Source organism: Metopolophium dirhodum, chromosome 6 (genome assembly GCF_019925205.1).
Source record: "Metopolophium dirhodum isolate CAU chromosome 6, ASM1992520v1, whole genome shotgun sequence".
Taxonomy (NCBI): Eukaryota; Metazoa; Arthropoda; class Insecta; order Hemiptera; family Aphididae; genus Metopolophium; species Metopolophium dirhodum.
In genome coordinates, this window is record NC_083565.1 from 766,291 (window position 1) to 789,985 (window position 23,695).

The following is a 23,695-nucleotide window of genomic DNA, read 5'->3' on the forward strand; positions in this document are numbered from 1 at the left end:
ACATTTGACAAATTAGGAAGTCTGCTGAAGGCAATTAGTCACATATTGCATTCTGACATAACGAAATTTTGTTTTAAGACATGCAAACGCAGTATGAATTATTATAATAGCTTTTATTAGTATCTATGTTTATATGAACTACACGGTAACAAGTAACAACTAATATTTACGAACATGTTCGTTTTTAGTTAAATAATCAATCCAAATTTTGACAGTATGAAAAAAAATTTTCCAATTTATGTACTTATAACTCATATATGCTATTTGAGTAGTTCACGCTGTAATGGATGTATTAAATTTGAATTCAATTTGCATACGATAAACGATTCTGAGCGGCGACGGTGTAATCCTTGATAATAATTATTTATAATTTGTTAATATACTAAGTAAATCTTTTTTCTATAAGTAATTCGATAGATTGAACAAAGTTTTTCCAATAACATGGCGTATGATGTTGTGTTATTATATATTGAAAATTTGAAATGCCTATATAAAAATCTCAAAAAGCGCCAAAATATTTGATAGGTACTAAAAATGTACTTCGACATTTAAATTACTAATTTCAGTTGATTTATACATTATTTATCACATAAATAACTTTGATGCATTTATCACATAAATAACTTTAAATAGTAAAATTGTATACCTGCCTATATCATTTGTTAAATTAATTTTAACTAATTAGTAATATATCAATTATCAATAGTCTATACATCAGTACATAGTTGTTTTAATTAAAATGGGTGAACTTAATTCTTACTAATTCAAAAAAATGTCTATATGTTCGAAATACAAACACTTCACAGTGTCAAAACATCATATTAGTATTACTATATGATAATAATATAATATTATAATACCGCATCTCATGAATAATATAATCATGAGTTCTTAATCCGAAAGTAGTTTTAGACACATAATTATTGTTGTAAATTATTTTTAATTTTTGTTTCCTATTATTTCTTTTCTAATTAAAAGCATTTTAGCCGATGATAGTATAGTGTTATTCCGACACAGGATAATAGATCAAAAACATATTAAGCCAGTAAAACAGGTGGGCGTGATCCCCTCATACAGCCATCCGACATAAATTAATTTATAGCATAAAAAAATGTTAATTATGATAATTATCACTCAGCAAACTCCTTGTTATAATACACAACGTAATGGAGGTTAAAGGTATCTGAGCACACTGAGTACCTGGTGATATCAGTTGTAGACAAGACTAAAATATTTATATAAGAAAAAGAACATCAAAATACTTGATCAATTATAGATCGTTAATCTGTACTCTACTTTAACCATGATGCACTAAAGTCTAGATGGTGTGTAGACAATCAGGTAACTTGACCACTCTATAAATTATGCATTATCATAAAACGAAATTAATTATATTCAACAGTGACGCCTATTTTACAAATACTAGAAAAGTCAATGGACCTAGTACCTTCATCATTTACACAAAATACAAAATAAACTATAAACTGTTTAGTGCTTATAACTATAGTTCCCAGTTGGCGTTTGTAAATATTTATGACAAATTAATTAATTATTGTTTTCATTCTTATATCTTATTCATTGATGAAATGAAACTCTATTTTTCAATTCTTTAATAAGTTTATAAGTGTTGAATCAGTGGCGTATTTAGGGGGGCCAAGGGAGGTAATTTCCCTGGGCAGCAAATTTTTGTGGGAGCTATTTTTTGAAAATAGATTTACAATGATTTAGGCAACAAAATTAATATCTTATTATAAAGCTATTCTATAGCTATGGTATTAGTAACATCGTATTGTTAGTACAATAAGAGTACCTATATAAAAAATAGTTACAAACTACAGTAATTTGTAAGTTATCTTCAGCTACATATAAATATAACAAATTGTATTCGAAAATTTCTTGTAAGTTTGATGATGTACATTTTAAAAACTTTACCAGAAATAGTATTAATTCATAAAAACAATAAATATTTTGAGAAAGTTGCATTGATAATTCTATTACTTCTTTAATATTTATATTAACATACTTTTCTAATAATAAATAATTACTGATGACAATAATATTATTATTACTGTATTTCATACATAATATTATTAGATTCTGAATGAAGCGATGACGACAATGATTTTACAATAATGTTTTGTGTGATGATTTTTTTTTGTGTGTGTCTTTGACCTATGTATACGATAAATAGTTGAAATTAAATAATGCTTCGATTTTCATTTCATTATCTATTTTAGGGGGAAATTGAATCTAGTTGGCACTATAAAGGGTCAAAAATAGAAAAGCGACGAGGAATACAAAAAATAATTAAGGAAAAACGGAAATTTTTCGGAAGATACATTTTATTTGATTGTTTGATGAATCTAAAAAATAATAACTGTAGATACATGACATTTTTTAAATTTTAAATTATAAATTATTATGATTGGACGATTTAGTTTTTTTCTATAAATATTTATATTGATTTTAACCATGTTTTTAGTACAAGAAGGCCGTATACCATAATAGGTCTTTTATCGATACATTTTTCAAGAAATATTAATTTTTAATATGTTTACTATATTTTATAAATAGACAAAAAAAAATGAATACATTTTACAATTTGCTTTGATTATTTTGTGTGAGCAAGGGGAGTGGGTGCATTAAAAAAAAATATTGACCCAGGGCAACAAAATCCTAAATACACCACTGTAGTTGAATAAAATAAAATTAAAATTCTCAAATAATAGGCCTATATTGCCTATAAGTTGTCATTAATCTTATATAATTTATAAAAGATAAACTAGATAATTTGTCATAAAAACACCTATATGAATGAGGTGTGCAATAAAAAATATAAAATACCGTCTATTGAGACAACGTTAAGCAATTAGTCAATGTTAAGCTCTTTATTATATTTCATTAAACAAAAACTTTCTCTACGCAGACCCCCGCTGAGGTTGATATGTATATTTACTGCATATTTTTACATTATGCAGTATTTTTTATGCATATACAAAAAACACCTAACAAGATGAAATACATCAAATGAACATAACTCTAAAAATCCAGACAATTCTTTACTTTATAATATATTATTAAATATAACAAATTAATAATTGTCATAAAGACACATTTCAATTAAAAATAAAATACGATAATATTATACAAATTATAGAGTAGGTGGTACCATTGATTATACATAGTACGTTCTACATATTATACATAAAATAAATATGAAATTATTTTTTTTGCCTATCGTCTAATTTTGTCTAAATACAGAATAAATTTCCAAATATTTTCATAAATATAATAAATTATAGATCTATATTTTTGATCATTGTCCACATGAAACAATAAAAATAGGCACTTCGTTACCCGTTAAATGTACAAACTGTATATGACTCAAACTTTGTTCAATGCCTCATTTAATATTCAGTGTATGATGTTCTAGATTCATCTTAACTTTTCTGTTCCCCGGAATAAAAATTCTTATTCACAGCAGTATAATTATCAGGTAGGTAATCTACCTGCGGTAGATTGCGGACCTCGTGCTGTAAGTGTATGATTTAACTCTAAAGTATCAAAGTTATACCAAGTTTGTTGTTTTTACTTAATTCCACCTACGGTGGATTAACCACCGATACATATAATATTAAAACACAGTGTACAAAAAAATTAAATGCATTGAATGAATACACTGGTTTCACGGCAACCAATAATTATTATTAAAATAGCTTTAAAACCCATGGCAACCATTTATAAACAAAAATTTCCACCGTAAATCTCTAAATCCCCGTTTGAGCACATCCCCTGGTTGGACTTAGGGGCATGGGCGCCCGCAAGGGGGTGCCAAGGGGGCCATTGCCCCCTCTGGGAATTTTTAATTGCATGTACTTTAATATCGATATCGCTATAACTAATATTAGATTATAAATAATTTTTATCTTGCCCCGGGTGGGATCCTGCGGGCGCACTTGCTTATGGGGATGATTTGAGAATCTAAACCATCCGAGGCATCACCCAAACGCATACAAAAAAATTCATTCAAATCGGTCTGGCCGTTCTCGAGTTATAGCGGGACTAACGAACAGCAATTCATTTATATATATATTTAGATTTGATATTTAAAATATGACCCAAGTATATAGAAAATATATATTTTAGGATATTTACGTAATTTAATAATTTTAACGATAAACATAATTTATTTTAAATTAATATTAATATAAAGTTTTTATATTAGAATATTAATTGAATATAGCTGATTATTATACATTAGTTTATTAATTTATTAATAATAATCTATTATTTACCATGAAATGCATACCACATCAGATAAAAACAATTTTAAACATTTTGAATTGGTTTACTTATGATTAGAAGAAATTATTATTCATTCAGTTCAAGTAGTTAAAAAAATGCTATTCAATGCTGACAGATGTAATTTTAAGTACCCAGGGGCGGTTTCTTTTATCTCTTTGTCGACACTGGAAGCGGTATATCCAGTTTTTTTAGTTTTTTGCTCAAAGCAAAAACTTCATAATCCCTTTGTAAAATTGTAAATGATTAAATCTAAAAAGGAATAGAACAGCGCGTCATACAATATTCTTTATAACCGATCCCTTTAAAATTAAACTACAATTGAAGGGCAATTTAAAAAATCTAATAGTTTTTAAATTAAATAATACTAACTGAGCTTTAAGATAAATACTTACTAACCCTTCAGAAAAAAGATAAATATATAGGTACCCTAACCGGCCTAACCTATAGCCAATTGATATGCGTATGAGATGCTCAAAAATCATGAAAAAATAAATTTAAAAACTCAACATTTAACTAAGGGCCGTTTTTACTATGTCTGTATTAACGCTAACCGGCAGTTATATTTAACCGACTGGCAGAATACTTGGTAGAAAAAAATAACTTTAAAAAATTTGGTCTGTCCAATCTGGCTTAAAATACATTTTGCCATTTAAAAAATGCAAGTTATATTGTGCATGCGCACAATAAAGGGACTAAAAATATTAAATCGTCAAAAAATGTGCGTTTCAGTACCTATTCCTTAGATTCTCTTGAAAATCTCATGTCACCAGACAGAAATATTTTGTGTTATAACTTATATTTAAAGAGAAACACACGTATGTATTATACAGTAGTATAGTATACTCCCACACTCGATTCTGTCGACCAAAGAAGAAGATGAACGCGAAGAAGAGGCCTTGCGAAGGGCACAACGGTTGTGAGAACGAGACATCCAGAGCGGCGGACTTCGGTCGGCTCGCTAACCGGAGGCAGGTACGCGAATTCAAGGGCGGCGAACTCCGGTCGGCCCAAGAAGGTCAGGAAGAGGTCCAGTAAAACTTAAAATGCATTCAAATTCAGTTTACCATTGTTAATGTAAAATTTTGAAAATGCTTGAACGGGGTGAGTCGGGGAGCTGTCCCGTCTGCCCCCCACGTATGTATTAATATTTGATACCGTCAATAAACGATGGCGGCGCCGCGGAAGCAATGCGAAAGCAGATCCCGCGGCGTCGTCGGTTAAAACAGGAAAAAAAAAAAAAGTATACTCCCACACTACTTTGATTTTTTGTGTTGTTTAATTAGTATAGTACCAAAAACATTTTCTTTTTTTTTAATTCACCTTTACTTTAATGTTAGTAGTGTTACTAAAAAAAAAAAATCGAAAAACCATTTTCTATACAACCTAGAAAAGAGAATAAGGAATTCAAATATGTTTTCAAAATTAAAATCTAGCATTTGCTACTGGGTGAATTTTTTTCCGCTTATTGGTCGAAATGCCCCAAAAAAATACCAAAAAATGAAACGACCCGCTTTCGACAGCACAATTGGCAATTCAATACTACAATACAATAAAAATGTCAAAAACAAAATTCACGGGATTTCCGTAATCCGTAATATGTGTTTTTGCTTATTAGTTATTATCAAGAATTTCAAGGAAGAAATTGGAGTTAAAGAAGTTACAAGTGCAATATACAAGCGATACGTACGGGACCCGTTGGACTCAAGACTTCGATACGACTATACGAGTCGGTACGTAACTATTCCCTATCGATACGTATCAAATTTTTCTTCTTGAAAATCTTCTATCTAACCATTCATTGTCGTAATTTTACTTCTAATCTACTATTCTATGTCCGTGTTTGCCACTATGGCACTATGGCACTATGGTGTTTGCCTTATTTAATAAATATTATTAACAACAAATAATAAGTTTTATAAATTAATGAAATATTTCATAAACCGAGTAAAATTAAGGAACTTAGTTGGGTAAGTCATAACAACTGTAAGTTAAAATTATAATAATTATTACTATAATATTATAATGTATAATTAAAGTATAACAATATACATTATAACAATTATGTAGTATGTACTGACTACTGATCATCTGATCACATGTGATAGTAAAATATAATAACAATACTTTTAGGGGAATAGAACAAAAAAATATTTACGAGGAATTCCACAAGTCACTTCTCTTCTAATCATCAATTAAGATACTTTCTTTACAGTTTACACATAACAATACAAAACTTAATCAACAGATCTTGTTAATTAATTTTGATTGAAATTGTAAGAAATATTGACGCCTGTGGATGAAATAACAACCATCAAATATTCAAATTAGGTCGGTTGTAGCTTCTGGCTATTATTTAACCTTATTTTTGAATTGTTTTATTTAAGTAAATTCTTGTCTTACAAATAGTATAAATTAAATTACATAAATAAATATACTGTAATATAACATAAAATGTATGATAAACCAAAAAAATAATGTTTGATTTACATAAAATCCAATAGTTAATTTTAATTTTAGTTGGCCCATATTTTCTATACTAGATGTAGCAATGTAGGGCAGATACATATTTTACTAAGCACTATCACTGTGGAACAAAAAGTTTAAAGAGCAAGCAACAGTAATTTCAATATTAATTATAATGTTTAAGTTGTAATAGTTTGAGCTAAGCTTGCAAATCACAGATTTTTATATTTTATCGACTTCTTTTCTACAAAACCATTCAAACCTCAAATATGACTCATTTAAGAGGAGTACCAAAGAATGAATAGTTACATACTTCCAAATTATGTAAAATTTAACTCCAATGATTTTAAATAAAAATAAATTATTACTAACCTGTTAGATGATTTCCGGTAAATTCAAAGTCGTCGTCTTGGTCCCAATGTTTTAATGACAGATTATTCAGTGGAGTAGCATTGGCGAATTCCAAATTTGCAAAATGCCAGTCCAGAATTTGACGATCTTTAGTTGATAGATATACATCACTAAAAATAAAACATATTTTCTTATATAATTTTATACAAAAATAATAAAGCAAAATATTAACAAAAAAAAAAAGCCAGTAACAATCTGCTGTATATTAAGTGTCTAGACTGTTTAGAGAGTATAACTGTAATGGATGTGTTAAATTTGAATTCAATGATATAAAATCATTGCATACGAAAAAATAACTCTGAACCAAAATGGTCTATCAGCCTATAATACTACTAAGTAGGTATATTTTATGGAATTATTGTGATTAAAGTAATTTATTTTATTATTAGACATTAGTACTACAGTAGGTTAATTAAATTTATTTTGGTCGAAAAAAATTGCATTTGAAAATGTAATAACATTTTGTGTGTATAAAATATAATAATATACCTACTCTAAAAGTTTCAAGTATCCACAAATAATATTTTTAAATTGCAACAAGATAACTAAAATCGTTATTCTTGGTGCAATATGTAATTTTGTCCACATTTTAACTTATAACTATTAAAAAAACTGTATTTATATATTTTTAGATTTTTTGGTTACAGAATGAACTACTTACTTGGAACCTTAATTTAAATTTTCAATCCTTAGATATAAAAATTAAAAATTTTGTAAATTTAAACTCCAAAATAATTCGTTTTCAATTTGATAAATGTTGTTAACATTTGAACTTTAAATGCTTATAAAAAAAAATCTTGCCTATGTATTTTAGATACATTTTTATATATTTTTCCATTTTGAGAGCATTTTTTGGTAATATTAATATTTACTATTTAGTGCATATTAAGGGGATTCCATACCGTGATTTTCTGTTTTTGTCTAACACATGCACGACATAGGATTTTAGACGGATTCTTTGCCAAACATATCAATTTATATAATGAAGTGATAAGAATTCTGAAAACAAATTTGAATTTGTCGTCAAGTCTACTTGAAATCGACTTTCCCACAATTTTGATTTTTTGATTTTAGCTTCTCCAAAAATTAAAATATAAAAATGTTTAAATACTCTTTTTTAATATGACATTTTCTGGAATTTACGGGGATAATATCAAAAATGTGGGAAAGTCGATTACAAGTAGACTTGATGACAAATTCAAATCTGTTTTCAGAATTTTTATCGCGTCAATAGATCAATTGAAATGTTTGGCAAAAAATACGTCTAAAATACTATGTCGCGCGTGTGTTACACAAAAACAGAAAATCACGGTATCGATTCCCCTTAATATATAGTAAAAAGTATGAACTATGAATATGTAAATTATGAAATTCAAATTATTATATCAAGAAATATTGTCTTTAGAGTTATTACTTAATAGTAAAAATTTATTTTTCAAGTCTAGTTCAAAAGTCTTATACTCGAAAATGTTTGAGTACACGGAATTGCTAAAGTATCTTAAAATGTACGAGTACTAGAATATTTTCCACTTATACTGAAATTCCAGGGTTCTATTATTCACATATATTAGTTTATTATTTAGTATTTTAGTAGATAATAACTAACAGGCCTATAGGCTATAGGTAAGACAAAATTCAAAATATCTTTAATTTTGTACAATCATAAAATTTAAAATTAAGGATATTTATAGTTTTTACATTTATTTTTTCAATAGTGATCGCATGTATTTAAATATGCTGTTCATTTATTGTATGTGCGATGTGCCTAATTTCATTACTTTAGTTTCGTATTATTGTTAGTTTAATTACGATAAAGAAGTGTTGAAAATTCCAAAAGTTAAACTGGTATTTTTCTCTCGCTTGTATCCCTATCAAAAAATGTATGGTAATTTTTTAAGAGCATTATTGTGTATGAAAGTAATTTTTAGGGAATTTTTGGTAATTTTTGAATAGATTTTAGAGCATTTAAATCCGAACCCTACTTATAAGCTAATAATAATGTATGATATAATATTATATAATTCATGCGTGCTCTTTGGCAAAAATAAGTTCAACGTACCATACTACAAATAGAAACAGATATTACTTATAATAACATAAATAAGTTATAAAAACATCATAGAAATAAAGACTGAAACACAGTTCCCGCTCAAAATCATTTCTTGTATTCAATAATTTATCATAGAATTAAAATTAATCATGTATATAAGTGACCTACTCAATGATGAGCTACACACAAAATCTTTCTATACAGAAGAAAAACTTCCATGTTGTGTTTTAGTTTATGTTATAAATTATTCATGTAAATAATATTGCTTAAGAGGACTCTGCATCCACACGTGTTGTCACCATCAGATTACAAATGAACAACATAGCAGAAACTATTTTGCGCGATAAAGAACCTAGAAGGCTACAGTCATAACTAAGAAACGAGATTTTTACCACATAAAAAGAAGAACTTTGGATGTGCAAAGTCATTTTTATTTTTAGATTCTGAGCGGAGCAAAAAATGATGTGGGTTCTTTGTTTCTTTAATTTATCATTGAATTCAAATATAACACATCCATTACAATGACCTGCTCAACAACTACTGTATAGTAGAGCTGTACCAACTTGTCCACCTTTTCTTTTATATAACTTATACGAAATTCTTATTGTTTGTGTTTTTAAACTTGAAAACTTTTTTTGTATAAGTGATATCAAAATAATAAAAACGACATTGCACAGCCAATGTTCTCCTTTTAATGTGTTGAAAATCTCATTTCTTAGTTATGATTGTAGCTTTCTCGGTTCTTTCTTCGCAAAATAGTTTTTGCTATGCTGTACATTTGTAAGATAGAGACAACAAATGCGGGTGTAGCGTCCTCTTCAGAAAAAATATAACCAAGAAGGCTTCAAGCCTAAAATAAGTTTATTAAGTTCTACTTGTGGAAATATTGCAAGTAATCTTAATCAATTATTATGGCAACAAAGCAATTTATTGAGCACTAGTTGTAACTTACAATTTTAAAGTAAATAAAATAAATAATTATACTAAATAATTAATAAACTATTAACAACAAATATAAATGTGAAAATGTAATATAATTATTAATTATACCTCGGTGGAGATGCTTCCATTTCCTTTAATTTTTCTTCAATTTCATTCTTTTGTTCTATTAGTTCATCCCATTGCTACAAAAAATATACGCATAAATTAAATATGAACACAATAATATCCATTATTTTCATAAAAAATTATTTAATAATTAAGATTGTAAAATTATTTGAACTTACTTTGAGATTAATAGCCATTTCTCTTGTAGCAGACAGATACGCAAAATTTGAACTAGCATCATTATGTTTTTCTTCAGCATTCTCTTTTTGCTGTGTAGCTAAATCTTTTAAAGTTTCTTGCACTTGGAGTAACTAAACAAAATAATCCAAATTTAGGATATTAAATATAATAAAAACAATATTATATATGTAAATACTAAATAAAACATAGTAATTATGTTAATGTTATTATTGAATATACCTTTTTATAATTGGTTTTCAATTGTTCTTGTAAAGCTACAACATTCTTCATATACTGAATCAATTTTTCTTTAACATGTTTCTCTTGTAGTCTATAATATACAAAATGTAGGCAAATTAATGATAAACCATAATATTTCAATAAACATTTTAAATTTAAATTATTGAGGATTTTCCAATGGAAGTTATAGTAAAAAATTAATAGATAAAATTACAAACTTTAAAAACTGTTTGGATTTAGTAACAGATTTTTTAAATGTGTATTTTAATTAAAACTTTCAAGGTTCATGCAATACTCAAATTTGAAATTAGATACAGGTTAACTATGAATATTGACCAAATCACTATCAAAAAACATTTTTAAAAAGTTTATGTTCCTAACTATAAGAAATTTGTAGACGAACATAATTTTTCTAGAGTGGAAATACAATTATAGTTCATCACTCTTAATAATATTAAAAAAGAAACTATTAATATAGTAAAGAATACAAACTTTATAACCCATTCCAGTGCGTGACCTAGTGAAACAGGTTTTCCATTACAATAATTGAAATCCAAATGATGAGATAAGTAACTAGTAGCTTCCAAAAGACGATTAAATTCTCTCTCAACCATTTCATCTTTTTCTTTAGGAACTTGCTATAATATAAAAAATATTGCATTAAAATGTTATATATTTGATAATTTAATGAATAAAGTTTTTACTTACAGTAGATACCAATGCATTTAATTTTCCAGGTTCATATAGTGGACATTTTTGGCGTATACGATGAAGTTCCATGTTGATTTGTTTAGATAGCACTGTCACTGGATTACCTCCTAGACCAGTAACTACCATTGCACCCAAATCAGCAACATAACTATTCTTACGAAAAGTAGCTATACGACCACCAACTCGATCCTAAATTAAGTTATCATTTAGGTATAAAATTAAAAATAAATGTAGGTGTTATTATAGTACCCTTGCTTCTAAAACTATAACTTCCATGCCAAATTGTTGCATTTGTTGAGCAGCAGCTAGTCCCGCAATACCAGCTCCAATCACAATAGCTTTTCCTACTTTTTTTACAGGCAGAGGCTATAAATATAAATAATAGAGCATTAGTTATTTTTATAATAAATTGTTTTTATAATATGCAATAATATTATAACTAAATATCCTATTCTTACTTTTAATCTCTTAAATACTCCAAAGTTTATGAATCCATGGCGCTCCAAGTATGCATAAATCCGTTGAATAAGAGCTTTATCAGTATTAAACGGTGGTTCAATTAATGGCAAAGCAGATTCAAAAAGTAATTGTTGTTTTGGATTATCCAACCATTGTTGTAACTAATGATAAAACAAAATAAAGGTAATTTTTTTATTAAAATTCTCCTAGAATTAATATAAATATTTGAAAAATAATACAATAATTAGTATTTAGTTACCAATCGATTGCGAATGTGTAAAAAAACTTTCTGAGTTTGAGTTGGTCCGTGAGCCACGTCCGAAAAACAGTAGGCTTCATTTGAAGTCATTTTATCAAATGGTAGACGACTATGAAATGCTGCTCCTTCCAAACCTAATAAAATTAAAAATTGATTTTATGTATATTATAATATAGATAATTTCCTATATTCAAATGTCTTAAAATTAGTTAGTACATAAATTTATAAAAATATGGTTAGGGAACCAAAATGTTTAAAGAATTTTTAAGTAAGATAAACTATAAAAAAAAAATTAATGTTAAATAAATAAATTATTAAACTTAAAAGCTTAAAAAAGCTTGAGATCAACTCAGTTATTATATTGGGACAACATTTTAAAGTTATGTAGGTGGTAAGTAAATTTTACCTGGAGATAGAAAATTAGAATTGAAAATTTAAATTCTTAAAATTTACCACAAATCATTATATAATATTACTTCATTGTTTGATGATTGAAAAACTAATTTTTTACCCGTGGGATCATCTTGTTCAGAGTCCAATTCAAAATCAACCTCATCTTTCATTGGTGTTGCATTATCCTCAGATACATTATTGTCAGGAGCGCTATCCGTTACATTGGGAGAAGCATCATCTTCATTGGGTGCACCTGAATTCAACTAATAAACAAAGTTCAAGGTAATTATTATTGCTCTGCATAAAACCAAAAATGTAATCTTACTCGGATCCGCTTACGACGATTAATCAATGCACTCATGATTATTACTTAAGACAAAAACGACTGAGTTCACAATTATGTAACAACAATAAACTGATTGATATTAATATACCTTCCTAAAAAAAATAGTAAAATAAAAAAATTAGGTTGGTGTAAGCTTTGAAATAGTTACAAATTTAAATTACAGACATTATTTGACTGTATTTATGAATTACATTTGTTAAGAAAATATTATACATACATTTATACAAAAAAAAAACACTTACCAAGGGTAAATAGGTTTTAATTTCAGTAAATTATCAACTTCAAAATAAACGTGAACCGAAAAGAGACAGTTTACGGAAAATGAGTAGGACGATGAGTAAATTCAAATTCAAATGAAATGAGACAGAACTACAAAACGTTCAAAACATCTGTCACAAATATTCATAAGCCCAGCTGCAGAGATTGAGTTTGGCGCTCATTGTGATAATGATAACAAAATACCGGGAATGTTAAGAGAAACGGAATCCATTAGTGGTTTACGGTTCAGACTTCAAAAATAAGTACTTGAAACAATTGTTTAATAATTTTAAAACTAGTAAAATTACAACTTATGCAATTGATATTCCTAATAAGTAATTACTATTAATCAGTGAAAAATTAAAATATTATACCTTTATTTTTCATAAATTCATACAGATTATCTATCGTAAATTCAAAGTTCAAACCAATTGGGCGGGGAACTTAAACATGATTACTTTTCATACATTTTTTAGTTTGGCTCGTCCGTATGATTATAACTAACAAAAATAATTTCTCTACGCATTAACACCAAATTCTATTAGATTTGGAAGGTAATCTAAACATTCTAAACAAATTTGAATTTATAATTCATAATAATACTATGAAAATAATAATATCACAGGACAGGACGTCTCATACTCTGATAGTCTGATTATGTGATATCACTATGATAGCGTCTTGATAAATGTTAGGTTATTTTGTATATACCTATCAAAAACGTGCTTGAATGTCGATTTGCAAATGAATAAGAACTAAGAAGCTTCAAGCTGATAGTACGAACCACCGAACTATAGTAACTGCAAGCTTGACGTTATGCCGTTATGGTGAGAAAGTCAAAATATGTTATTAATTATTATTTAATAAGTAATTACATTTACCCATTATTTTCTTAACATAAGAAGATTCTTAAATATTATTCAATAAATACCTGTAAGCTGTGAGTAAATTATTTATATTTTTTTATGATTAGTGGTATTGTACTGACAGTGAAATTAGGTATTGTAAACTATAGTAATAGGTAGTACCTTATTTAGATTTACTCTGATAAATGTACATAATTATATTTATTGAAAATCATATTTTCAGATAATCTTTTCAAATGTCCATTTATCACGACGAAGTAGAAATAGAAGATTTTGAATATGATGAAGACGATGAAATGTACTACTATCCATGTCCATGTGGGGATCGTTTTCAAATAACAAAAGTATTTAAAGAATTAAGATATACCTAATTATCATATATTTAAACCATACTAATTATTACATACTATATTGTAGGTACATGGCATGTATATTTTTAATGAAAAATTAGGTTTTTAGTTAGGTAGGTATTTATTTTTCTATGATTTACAGAAGAATAGAAACACTATTAAAGAAACAGTTTTACACTAATATGAATTGTTCAAAACATTATCTTGTCATAATATTTTTAATTATTATTGTGCAATATTAAACTTTTTATTAAACTACCTTATAAAATAAATACTCTTAACTACAAAAAAATTTGAATGTCCCCGTTTTTGTTAATTCATATTAACACTATGACAAAAGAAACAAATGTACATTCTTATTATATGAAGGTTTATAAAACTGTTTTTCCTATTTTAAATTAACTATAATATATTTATAATTATTAATTTATATAATTACACAATCTGTAAATAAACCATACTATATTCAAGTTAATAACTATACTTGGTGGACAACTTGTACTATAAGATAGGTGAATGCCACGTGGTTAACTTGGTTAAGGCAACAAAATATAAACTAGTTGCCGCCGAGTATAATTCTTATCTTAAATAGAGTATGTATTAAAAAAATTTTAATCAATACTTTTTATTTTTTTTTTTATTTTTACAAGAAATATACAATCAATACAATTAAGCACAATAAGTATATGTGAGATTAGGGTACAAAACATTATGGGGTTACGTGAATAAGAAGCCACCCATCAGTAACACTTAGCTTGTTTATTATATGATTATTTAGCTTAGGAATGTTAGGATTAAGTTAGGTGATCCCTACACCATTTCCTTTTCAGCCTGCGACGGGGATTTCCAGGAAGTGATGGGATATGTAGATTTTTATTCAGAGGGTTTTCGTGGTTTTCTAATTTATTATAAAAACGCTTATAGAAGATAGCAGCTTCTTCTTCCACTGTTTTAATACCTAGGTCTTGGTGGAGGGTCATGTTAGAGACGAAGGGTGGGGCATTTGTGATTTTACGAAGAGTAATATTTTGGAAGGCCTTAATTTTATTTAAATTAGATTTTTTTGCCGATCCCCATAGTTGAATCCCGTACGTCCATATGGGTTTCAGAAGAGACTTATATATTTGAAGTTTTGTTTTTAAAGATGAGAATTTATTTTTTGAAAGTAATACTTTTAGAGAGTGGGAGCGAGCATTAAGTATTAATCTTAATACTTTTTATTAAATATAATAGTTTATTAAGTTTGATAGATTTATCCAGTAAAGATTAAATTTTGAGATCACAAGACCTATGTCCTATTACGTTAATGTTATAAATTTTATGTAAAAATTCTTATTCTCATTTTTGGTAGGTGCTTCAATTATTCAAGATGTATAATCAAAATACTAAATATATTTTAAATAATTAAGCATTTAAGAAATTGTATAATTTCCATTTATCTTTTTTTGTCATAATATATAGTATAGATATTAAACATTTCTCAATATTATCTTGCATATTTTAAATAACTTAAGCTTATAATTGTTTTAGGAAGAATTAGAATCCGGAGAAACTGATGCTACATGCCCAAGTTGTTCTCTAGTTGTAAAAGTTATTTATGACCCTGTAAGTATATGTTTATGTTTTGTGAAAGTTACTATTTTTAGATATTGTATACCCATTTTACTACTTTTTTTAAATATTATAATATGAATTTTAATGAAGCACAAATTTGCTTAAATTGTATGGTTTATAAAACTGTATCTTTATATGTTTTGCCCATTGTTATTAATATCAATACATACAGTTATATTATATTTAAATATGGCATGTGCTATTGTATTAACTATATATTTTGTTTCATTACACTACATTAACAATAAAAATACTAATATATTATTAAAAGAATGTTTATTATATTTATCGATACTATTATCCATTAAGAACAATTCGTTAAAATAGTTTAAATTTGAAAATAATACTCTTAACATTAAATTATTTCATGTATGTAGAATTATGTATTATACTATTATCACTAATTCACTATGTATTTTAATCAAGATATTTCAGTTATTACCATAACATTCAACTAATTAGTTTTTAAACATATTCTATGGTATTTAAATTTCATGAAACAAAACCATTACTGTAATTAATACAATATATTATAATAGATAATAATTTTTAAATAAATTTTATTACACAGATGCAAATGATAAATTTGTCAGTAGTATTAATATAACTTAACTATAGGACTCAATGTTCAATTCAATTTTACAACCTTATTTATATTATTAATTACCTTACATTTAATCATACATTTATTGTTTTTTTTCTTCTAGGAAACTTTGCCACATAAACAAACTATATCAACTACAACTAAAAGCTTAGAAAAGTGTTAGTTTGATGGCTGGATCATCAAGAGGAAAGAGAGGAGGAGGGCGTGGAGGTGGTAATAATGTAGGTCGTCCACATATATCCATTGGTCCTGACAAATTAGAAGCAGACGATCCACTTGATTTTAAAGCCCCAGAACTCTTTCCACCTTTGCGAGCAGCTGTTACTGAGATTGAAGAAGATAGTGAAGATGATGATTTGATATCTTTTGAAAAGAAGTTAGCCAAACATTTTCATAATGCTGCATCATTTATTTCGAAAGAGGAGTTTACTAGCCCTTGGTCATACCTTAAATCTATAGATAACCATAACTACTTTCCACCATCTCTGTTACCGAAAAAAAAAAAAAGTTCACTGGATGAAAAATTATTAACTGATAAACAGTGGATGGAAAAGTTAAAATCTGAGATAACTAATCATGACTATTTATCACTGCAGGAAATTGTTTCTGCTAAGAAAAATAAAATTGACGATTTCCTTTGCCCTGCCAACAAAAAAAAAGCAAAAACTGATAATCCCACTACATCATTATTAATTAATGAAAGTATTGCCAAAGAACTTGACGAAGAAGAAGACATTGATGTTGAAGACAGCGAAGAACCAAAAAAAAAAGAAGATGAAGAAAAAGATGAGCAGCCCAAAGATATTGAGGAAGAATTTGAAAGTGATGTGGATGATGAATTAGATGATGGTACAGATTACAATAAAAATTATTTTGATAATGGCGAAGGGTATGATGATGATGATGATGGTCTGGACGATAATGATGCAATTTATTAATTATATTCTAAAAATGATTTTAATAAATTGTAATGCTTGAGTTTTTTTTTTGTTACATAAATTAACCAATGTGAAAAATGTTTTTATTTAACATTTGGTTTTTTAAATTTTTCTTCAAATCAGGCTGTGGATTAAATTGCTAATGTGATAAATCCAAAACTCAATTGTAATGTAATAATTATTTTATTAAGTTTAATTTGTATAAAATACATCATAGATAATGCTAATTTATATTTAAATATAATTTATGAAATTTGATGATGATGTGATTTCAGATCGACTGTAAAAGTTATGTTAAATTTTGATTATATCAATAATATTATATTACTATTAATATACTTTTATTTTGTACAAATAAAACCCTTGAAATAACATTTCTCATGTAATTGTTTAGTTAATTTTAATTCACTTTTGTGCTGTTTGTTAAAATAACAAAGCATCATAATATATTTATTAATTTTCCATGTATGGCAACGTTTTTGATATATTTTAAGCTAATTATATCCTTGAGACATTTTTAAATTTTATGAAAAAAAATAAAATTATTCTCAATAAAAACTTTTTCACTTAATAAATAAGATTGAAAATTAAATGCAAGGTTCCTTATATGTTTATAAATTATTATAGAAGTAATCTAAAATATTAAAGATACATTTAAAATTATCACAATTTTTTATATACATTTGAGGTTCAAATGTTGGCAATATCTCGGAATATTTTCAAATTATTTTTCAATTAGAAATTAATTTATCAAAGTTATTATTTCTATAGCTAACATTAGACATTTTAATGGAAAATTCCCCATGATATTTCTACATTTAACAAAAGTTAACAGAAAAGTTATGCTATTTATGCCCATTAGATATTTTTAATTTTTATTATTTTTTTTAAATTAATTAATTTGATTATTCAACAAGTATGGTAGGATGGCACAATGTCTATGCTCAGAATCATTTTTCGTATGCACTATGCAATGGTTTATGGATAACACATCCATATTCCATTACATTATTACAATAACAAGTATCAAATATTAATATTTTACATACTCATAGCTAATTTAAAAAATAAAATATCGTAAAATACCGATCGAGATAACACAGATAATGTTCTTACCTAAAAGTTGTATAATAGGTCAGTTCACTCTAATACCAAAACTAACAGCACACTATTGAAACTGTTGAACAAATATTTGTTGTGTCGTACGTGTGTAAGACAGAGACTAATGCGGGCACGACGTCCTCTTGAGATTACTGAATACCTACATACAATACAATACATTTTATAAAATAATTAAATGTATATAATATTTATTTTTTACATATTATTTTAATTGTATTAAAGCATATAAATTAGTGCATATACTTACCCATAGGCTACACGACATAGTATTTTATAAGTTTTTAAATCATATAATTATAAAAGAATAAAAATGCGAAAAATTATATTAATTACTATAGTTAAGTCCGTGTACGTCGTTGCCCGTTAAAAGTGCAAACTCTACCTATATGATTCAAACTTTGTTCAATTCGTTTATTTAATATTCGGTGTATGATGTTCAAAACTTAAACATTTTCATCGATCACCTTGAATCTAAAAATACTTGTGCAAGCACCACTTAAAATTGAGAATTTTGGAAGAAGCTATCTTAGTGCCATGGAGGTATGAAGGTACCGTGAAAATTGCAAGCCTCAAGCTATGAGTATTTAGGAACTACGGCAGTGGCGGCGGGTTATAAGATTATTTGAAGCAATTTATTGCTTTATGGCTGAAATGGGTGGGTGGATTGTGGGTGTATACATAATATAATATATATAATCGTAAGACACTAAGACCTCAAACAAATATCATTGCAAATATTATAATTAATAATGATTAATGGCCCCTATTGCTAATTTTGGTTCAATGAAGTGTGCGGTGGTAAAAATATTTAAAATGTACAATATGCTTCAAAGCCTCCTTAATTTCGCTTCACCGCTGATCTACGTGATCGTCAGGAACTCGGGACACGTTCGATTATATTATATATAATATATTATAATATATTATATTATAGCCAAACCGCCCCCCGGCGTTGCCCGTGAGTCGCACTTATCTTATGGGAGCAGTATATTTTCAGGTAGGCAATCCACCTCCGGTGGATTGCAGACCCCTCGTGGTGCGTTTGTAATTACGAATGTTTTATTAACATATACGAGTCTAAAATTATGTTCCATCATAATCAATAGACAATAGCAATCTGACAATAAACAAAAATATATTACTATTTACCTTATTTTTTTTGCTGGACAGCTGGCGCTACAGTTTTATTATTTTTTTGTCACGCTTGCACCGAAAGTTTGGTTTTCAATAGCGGTTGAAGCGTTGGAAAGCGTTCTTTTTCTGTCCGGCGGGCGGTGAAGTGGGAATCCCTAATAGTGCCGGGTGGTAAAGTGGAAATCCCAAAAAATTCCTGGTGGTAAAATGGAAATCCCAAAAAATGGCGGGCGGTAAAGTGGAAATCCCCAAAAGTGCTGCGCGCACGTTTCACGCGCGTATACCCTGCATAAACAGACACTGAAATCTATACCACGGTCGTCAGTCCTTACAAAACATAAACTTTTGGTTACATCTTATATTCATATTATAACCTCCATGCACGCATAAAATAAATAAAACCAAGTAGTTTCTTTCATGAAATACCTATTGTTTTCGTAGAACAGTCTGGTTGTTGCATAGATCCCAGCCTGAATTATTACCTTTGCTGTGATGGCGCGATCAATGAACGCAGAGGTGTGACAACAAATAGTATGTGTGGCTCGTGCGGGAAGGCAATTTCAGTCTTGGGTGAAATGCGGCCCGTGACTGAAATAGTTCACTTCCCGCCCTTGCCACACAATATACTATTCTATCCAGTTTCTTACTTTTCCGGTGATTTTAATAAAATTTTCTTTCATACAAACCTTGCACCGACAATTACGAAATCAACAAAAACAAAATTGGTGCAGCAATGTGAATCTAACAATACCCCAAACAACGAAATCCGTTCTCCGGTTTCGAAGATCTATCTCACTAAATGAAAATGAATGTTTGTGGGGCTGTTCACACTGACATTTTTTTGGATTCAAATTGTTATACTGCTTGGGTGTAATATCATTTGAAAAAATTTCTAAAAAATTAAAAATCTAGAAAGTTTACATGCCGATCCCTGATTTGGCAAGCGTTTTTTTTAACTGAACAACTAAATATACTATTATTATTTATTGTATTATTATAATTTATAATGTTTGATACTTTGATGGAATAAATAAATAGGTGCCTATTATTATTTAAAAATAAGGTGGGCAATTGGATGTCGCTCTGCTGCACGTTAGGACGTTAGGTTACAAGTGAGTCACTATAATTTGAATTCAATGATAATATATCATTGTGTACAAAAAACGGTTCTGAGCGAGGACGGCCAATCAGCCTATGAATTATAATATTCCTATATATTTGATGATATAATAACAATTGTTGTGAATAAAGTAATTTATTAACCTATTTGCGTGAAACCTTGTTTTAAATTTTCAATCCTTACTCCTTAGCTATAAAAGTTGAAAATTTTATAAATTTTTAACTACAAAATCATTTTTAATTTGATACATTTTGTCAAAATTCGAACATGCTTGTATAAAAAAATTGTGCCAATGTATTTTTAATATTTTTCAACTGTCATAGTGTCATGGTAACAATATATTAGAAGTCCAGAGTCCTGTATTAAATTTTCAAGCTTTTTAACCCAACGAATAAAATGTTATTGACATTTATAAAAAAAAAAACTAAAAAAATTAGAAACTGAAAATGTCCGTAAATAGCTCAAAATAAGTCAAAATATTTTTAAAATAGGTAGTATGGTGTACCTATAGAAAATGATAATATAAAGATTCACTGAAAATTTCATGTATCTACGATAGTATTTGTTTTAACACCATTTTGTCAAAAACCAATTTTGTGTAAAAATTCCCGTTATTCCTTAATTTTTTTTTTGTTTTTCTCGACCTTTTTTGAAAACCATTAGGGATTTTAAATGTTGACCTCCCTAATATGCACCAACTATATACACTAGCTCATCGAACAAGACACTGAAGTTGAAAATAGAGCATTGTTTCAACTACTTATCTTGTAAAAGGACACAAAAAAAATAAAAAAAAACACACATCATTGTAAAATCAATACATTCATCGCTTCGCTCAGAATCAAAATGCGCGGAAGAAAAATTATACTTGGGTAAATAATATAAATTTGACAAACGACAAAAAATAATTGAAATATTATTCAAGATTGTATTTTATTTGGTTGGTATAATACAGATATCATTTATTTTATTATACACTATTGATATTTCATATTTGATATACCTATAGAGAGTTTCGGTTTCAAAAGAAGATAACCAAAACAAGTTTCCTCGTTTATTATCATAATTATGCAACAAGTTCGTTGCAAAAAAAAATTAAAATACAGCATTGGCAGACGGGAGTATTATAGTACCTATAGATGCGGTATAGGTTTAGCTATTATAGCCTATAGCTGGGTATAGCGGTTCATCTTCTCTAATCTAAACCGTTCAGAATGTTAGTTTCATAAAAGTTATATAAATAACTAGATTCACCACTCATTTGACCATAAGTCCTATATAAAAAAAAAAAAAAACGATTTTAATGACCAACATTATATGTTATATACGAATAAATATTATAAATTATAATAAAGACATATAAACATAGTTTGTCTTAGTCATCATTACACATTAACACGTTATATAATACCTATGCTTAATAGTTAATATATACACGGTTATATACAGAGTAATTCTTAACAGTGAACACCGAACATTTATTGAGTAGATACTTCTTATTATATAATATATATTAGTAGTTAATTTCTTATAGACTCATCTAAACTATAAGTGCTTACAAATATTTTCACTTTTTCAGTATGTAGATATTATTATATTAATATAGTTAGATATTTAAATATTTAAAAAAATGATACTATGTATAAGTATTAAATATATTTAGCTGCCACAGATTAAAATTGAATATGTAATAAATGTAGTTATGTAGTAAATCTACCAATATATTAAGTATTATATACTTACATATAGTTAGTAATGGTTACTGCAATTTAAAAATCAAAAGATAATACCTAAATTGTGATTTTCGAGCAACATAAGGCTGAAAAGTGTAGGTATTTATGCAGTATACTGCAAACTGCAGTACCTAGCCAGTATTATGTATATAATTTTACTTACCTAATATTAGTATTTTATACATGCTATGATAAGACTTTAAGAGGATGTCAGAACAATATTTGATTTTTGTCTCAGACCTATGCGGAATATAGACAAAAGTATGAAATGCATTATTTTTTATGATTTATTAATTACCTATTAGTTATTTTAATCCTTAATCCTTATAGAGTAAAATCACCTACAATTTACAAAACTTACAGAGGTAATTTTTTTTGAGGATTTGACAAATCGGTTTTAGAATCTTTTCTTCTCTATCGGACATTTGGTAGGTATAAAACACCACCTCAAGTAAGTAGATAACACTGGTCACAGCCCGCAGGGTCAACAAAAATGCATTTTGGTTGCACACAGCTGAGACTGGCGGTGTCACTCATTCACTACGTTTTTTGTTAAACGAAATATTTTTAAGAACCAAACCAAAGTAGGACCACATTTATTTAATTATATTTAACGAAATTCTTCATAATAGGTAAGTATGAATTTTGTTGGTGCCCAAGAGGTTTCATAATATGGAAGTATCGCTGTATTAATAAATCATGGTAAACTTTTAATTTTAAAAGTTAAATATGACATTAATCATAAATTTAAAAAAAAAACATTGTTCCCTTTTAAAAACATAAGTTTTAAGTTGTCAAATACTGTATATCACTCATCCTAGAGATGATAAACATATATATTGGTATTTTCTTCTATGTATTATATTTAATAAACAACTGGCGAATTTTAGGGGTGTTTTACGCAGTGCATAAATTGGGAAAACAATTAGAAGAGGGATGCAAAAGTGTAAAGAAAATGTGTGTACCTGAATATTTAAATATCTTAGTAATTAAGATATAATTAGAAGGGCAAAGGGTATCTATGCATAAATATATTTTAAATAGAAGAGTTCACCCCATGTACACCCTAAACTCACGGTGCCTATATTCATG

The 23,695-nt window shown here is 27.6% G+C and overlaps 2 protein-coding genes across 3 annotated transcripts in view; one reads left to right on the plus strand and one right to left on the minus strand.

Moving 5' to 3' along the window:
- The window catches only part of LOC132947862 (lysine-specific histone demethylase 1A), a 418,533-nt gene extending 404,813 nt beyond the window's left edge, over positions 1 to 13,720 (minus strand). Inside the window, exons 1-13 of one of the 2 annotated variants that reach the window (XM_061018094.1) lie at positions 13,497 to 13,720; positions 13,107 to 13,388; positions 12,844 to 12,956; positions 12,637 to 12,781; positions 12,126 to 12,259; positions 11,866 to 12,027; positions 11,657 to 11,773; positions 11,405 to 11,596; positions 11,189 to 11,334; positions 10,697 to 10,787; positions 10,456 to 10,587; positions 10,280 to 10,353; positions 7,141 to 7,289 (exon numbers count right to left, since the gene is read on the minus strand). In XM_061018094.1, the coding sequence (XP_060874077.1) occupies positions 7,141 to 7,289; positions 10,280 to 10,353; positions 10,456 to 10,587; positions 10,697 to 10,787; positions 11,189 to 11,334; positions 11,405 to 11,596; positions 11,657 to 11,773; positions 11,866 to 12,027; positions 12,126 to 12,259; positions 12,637 to 12,781; positions 12,844 to 12,879 (1,378 nt within the window). In that variant the 5' untranslated portion in view covers positions 12,880 to 12,956; positions 13,107 to 13,388; positions 13,497 to 13,720. The remainder of the gene's footprint in view (positions 1 to 7,140; positions 7,290 to 10,279; positions 10,354 to 10,455; positions 10,588 to 10,696; positions 10,788 to 11,188; positions 11,335 to 11,404; positions 11,597 to 11,656; positions 11,774 to 11,865; positions 12,028 to 12,125; positions 12,260 to 12,636; positions 12,782 to 12,843; positions 12,957 to 13,106; positions 13,389 to 13,496) is intronic. The other variant, XM_061018095.1, reaches the window with a different exon arrangement.
- Positions 13,721 to 15,868: 2,148 nt separating this feature from the next.
- On the plus strand, positions 15,869 to 17,962 carry LOC132947863 (DNA-directed RNA polymerase III subunit RPC7-like). Its single transcript, XM_061018096.1, has 2 exons — positions 15,869 to 15,943; positions 16,660 to 17,962. The coding sequence occupies exon 2, from the start codon at positions 16,724 to 16,726 to the stop codon at positions 17,492 to 17,494; it is 771 nt and encodes a 256-aa protein (XP_060874079.1). The 5' UTR covers positions 15,869 to 15,943; positions 16,660 to 16,723; the 3' UTR covers positions 17,495 to 17,962.
- The last annotated feature ends 5,733 nt before the right edge of the window (positions 17,963 to 23,695 follow it).

Bases quoted from the DNA above. Each gene is read 5' to 3' on its own strand.
- LOC132947863 (XM_061018096.1), top strand. From the start codon at position 16,724: ATGGCTGGATCATCAAGAGGAAAGAGAGGAGGAGGGCGTGGAGGTGGT.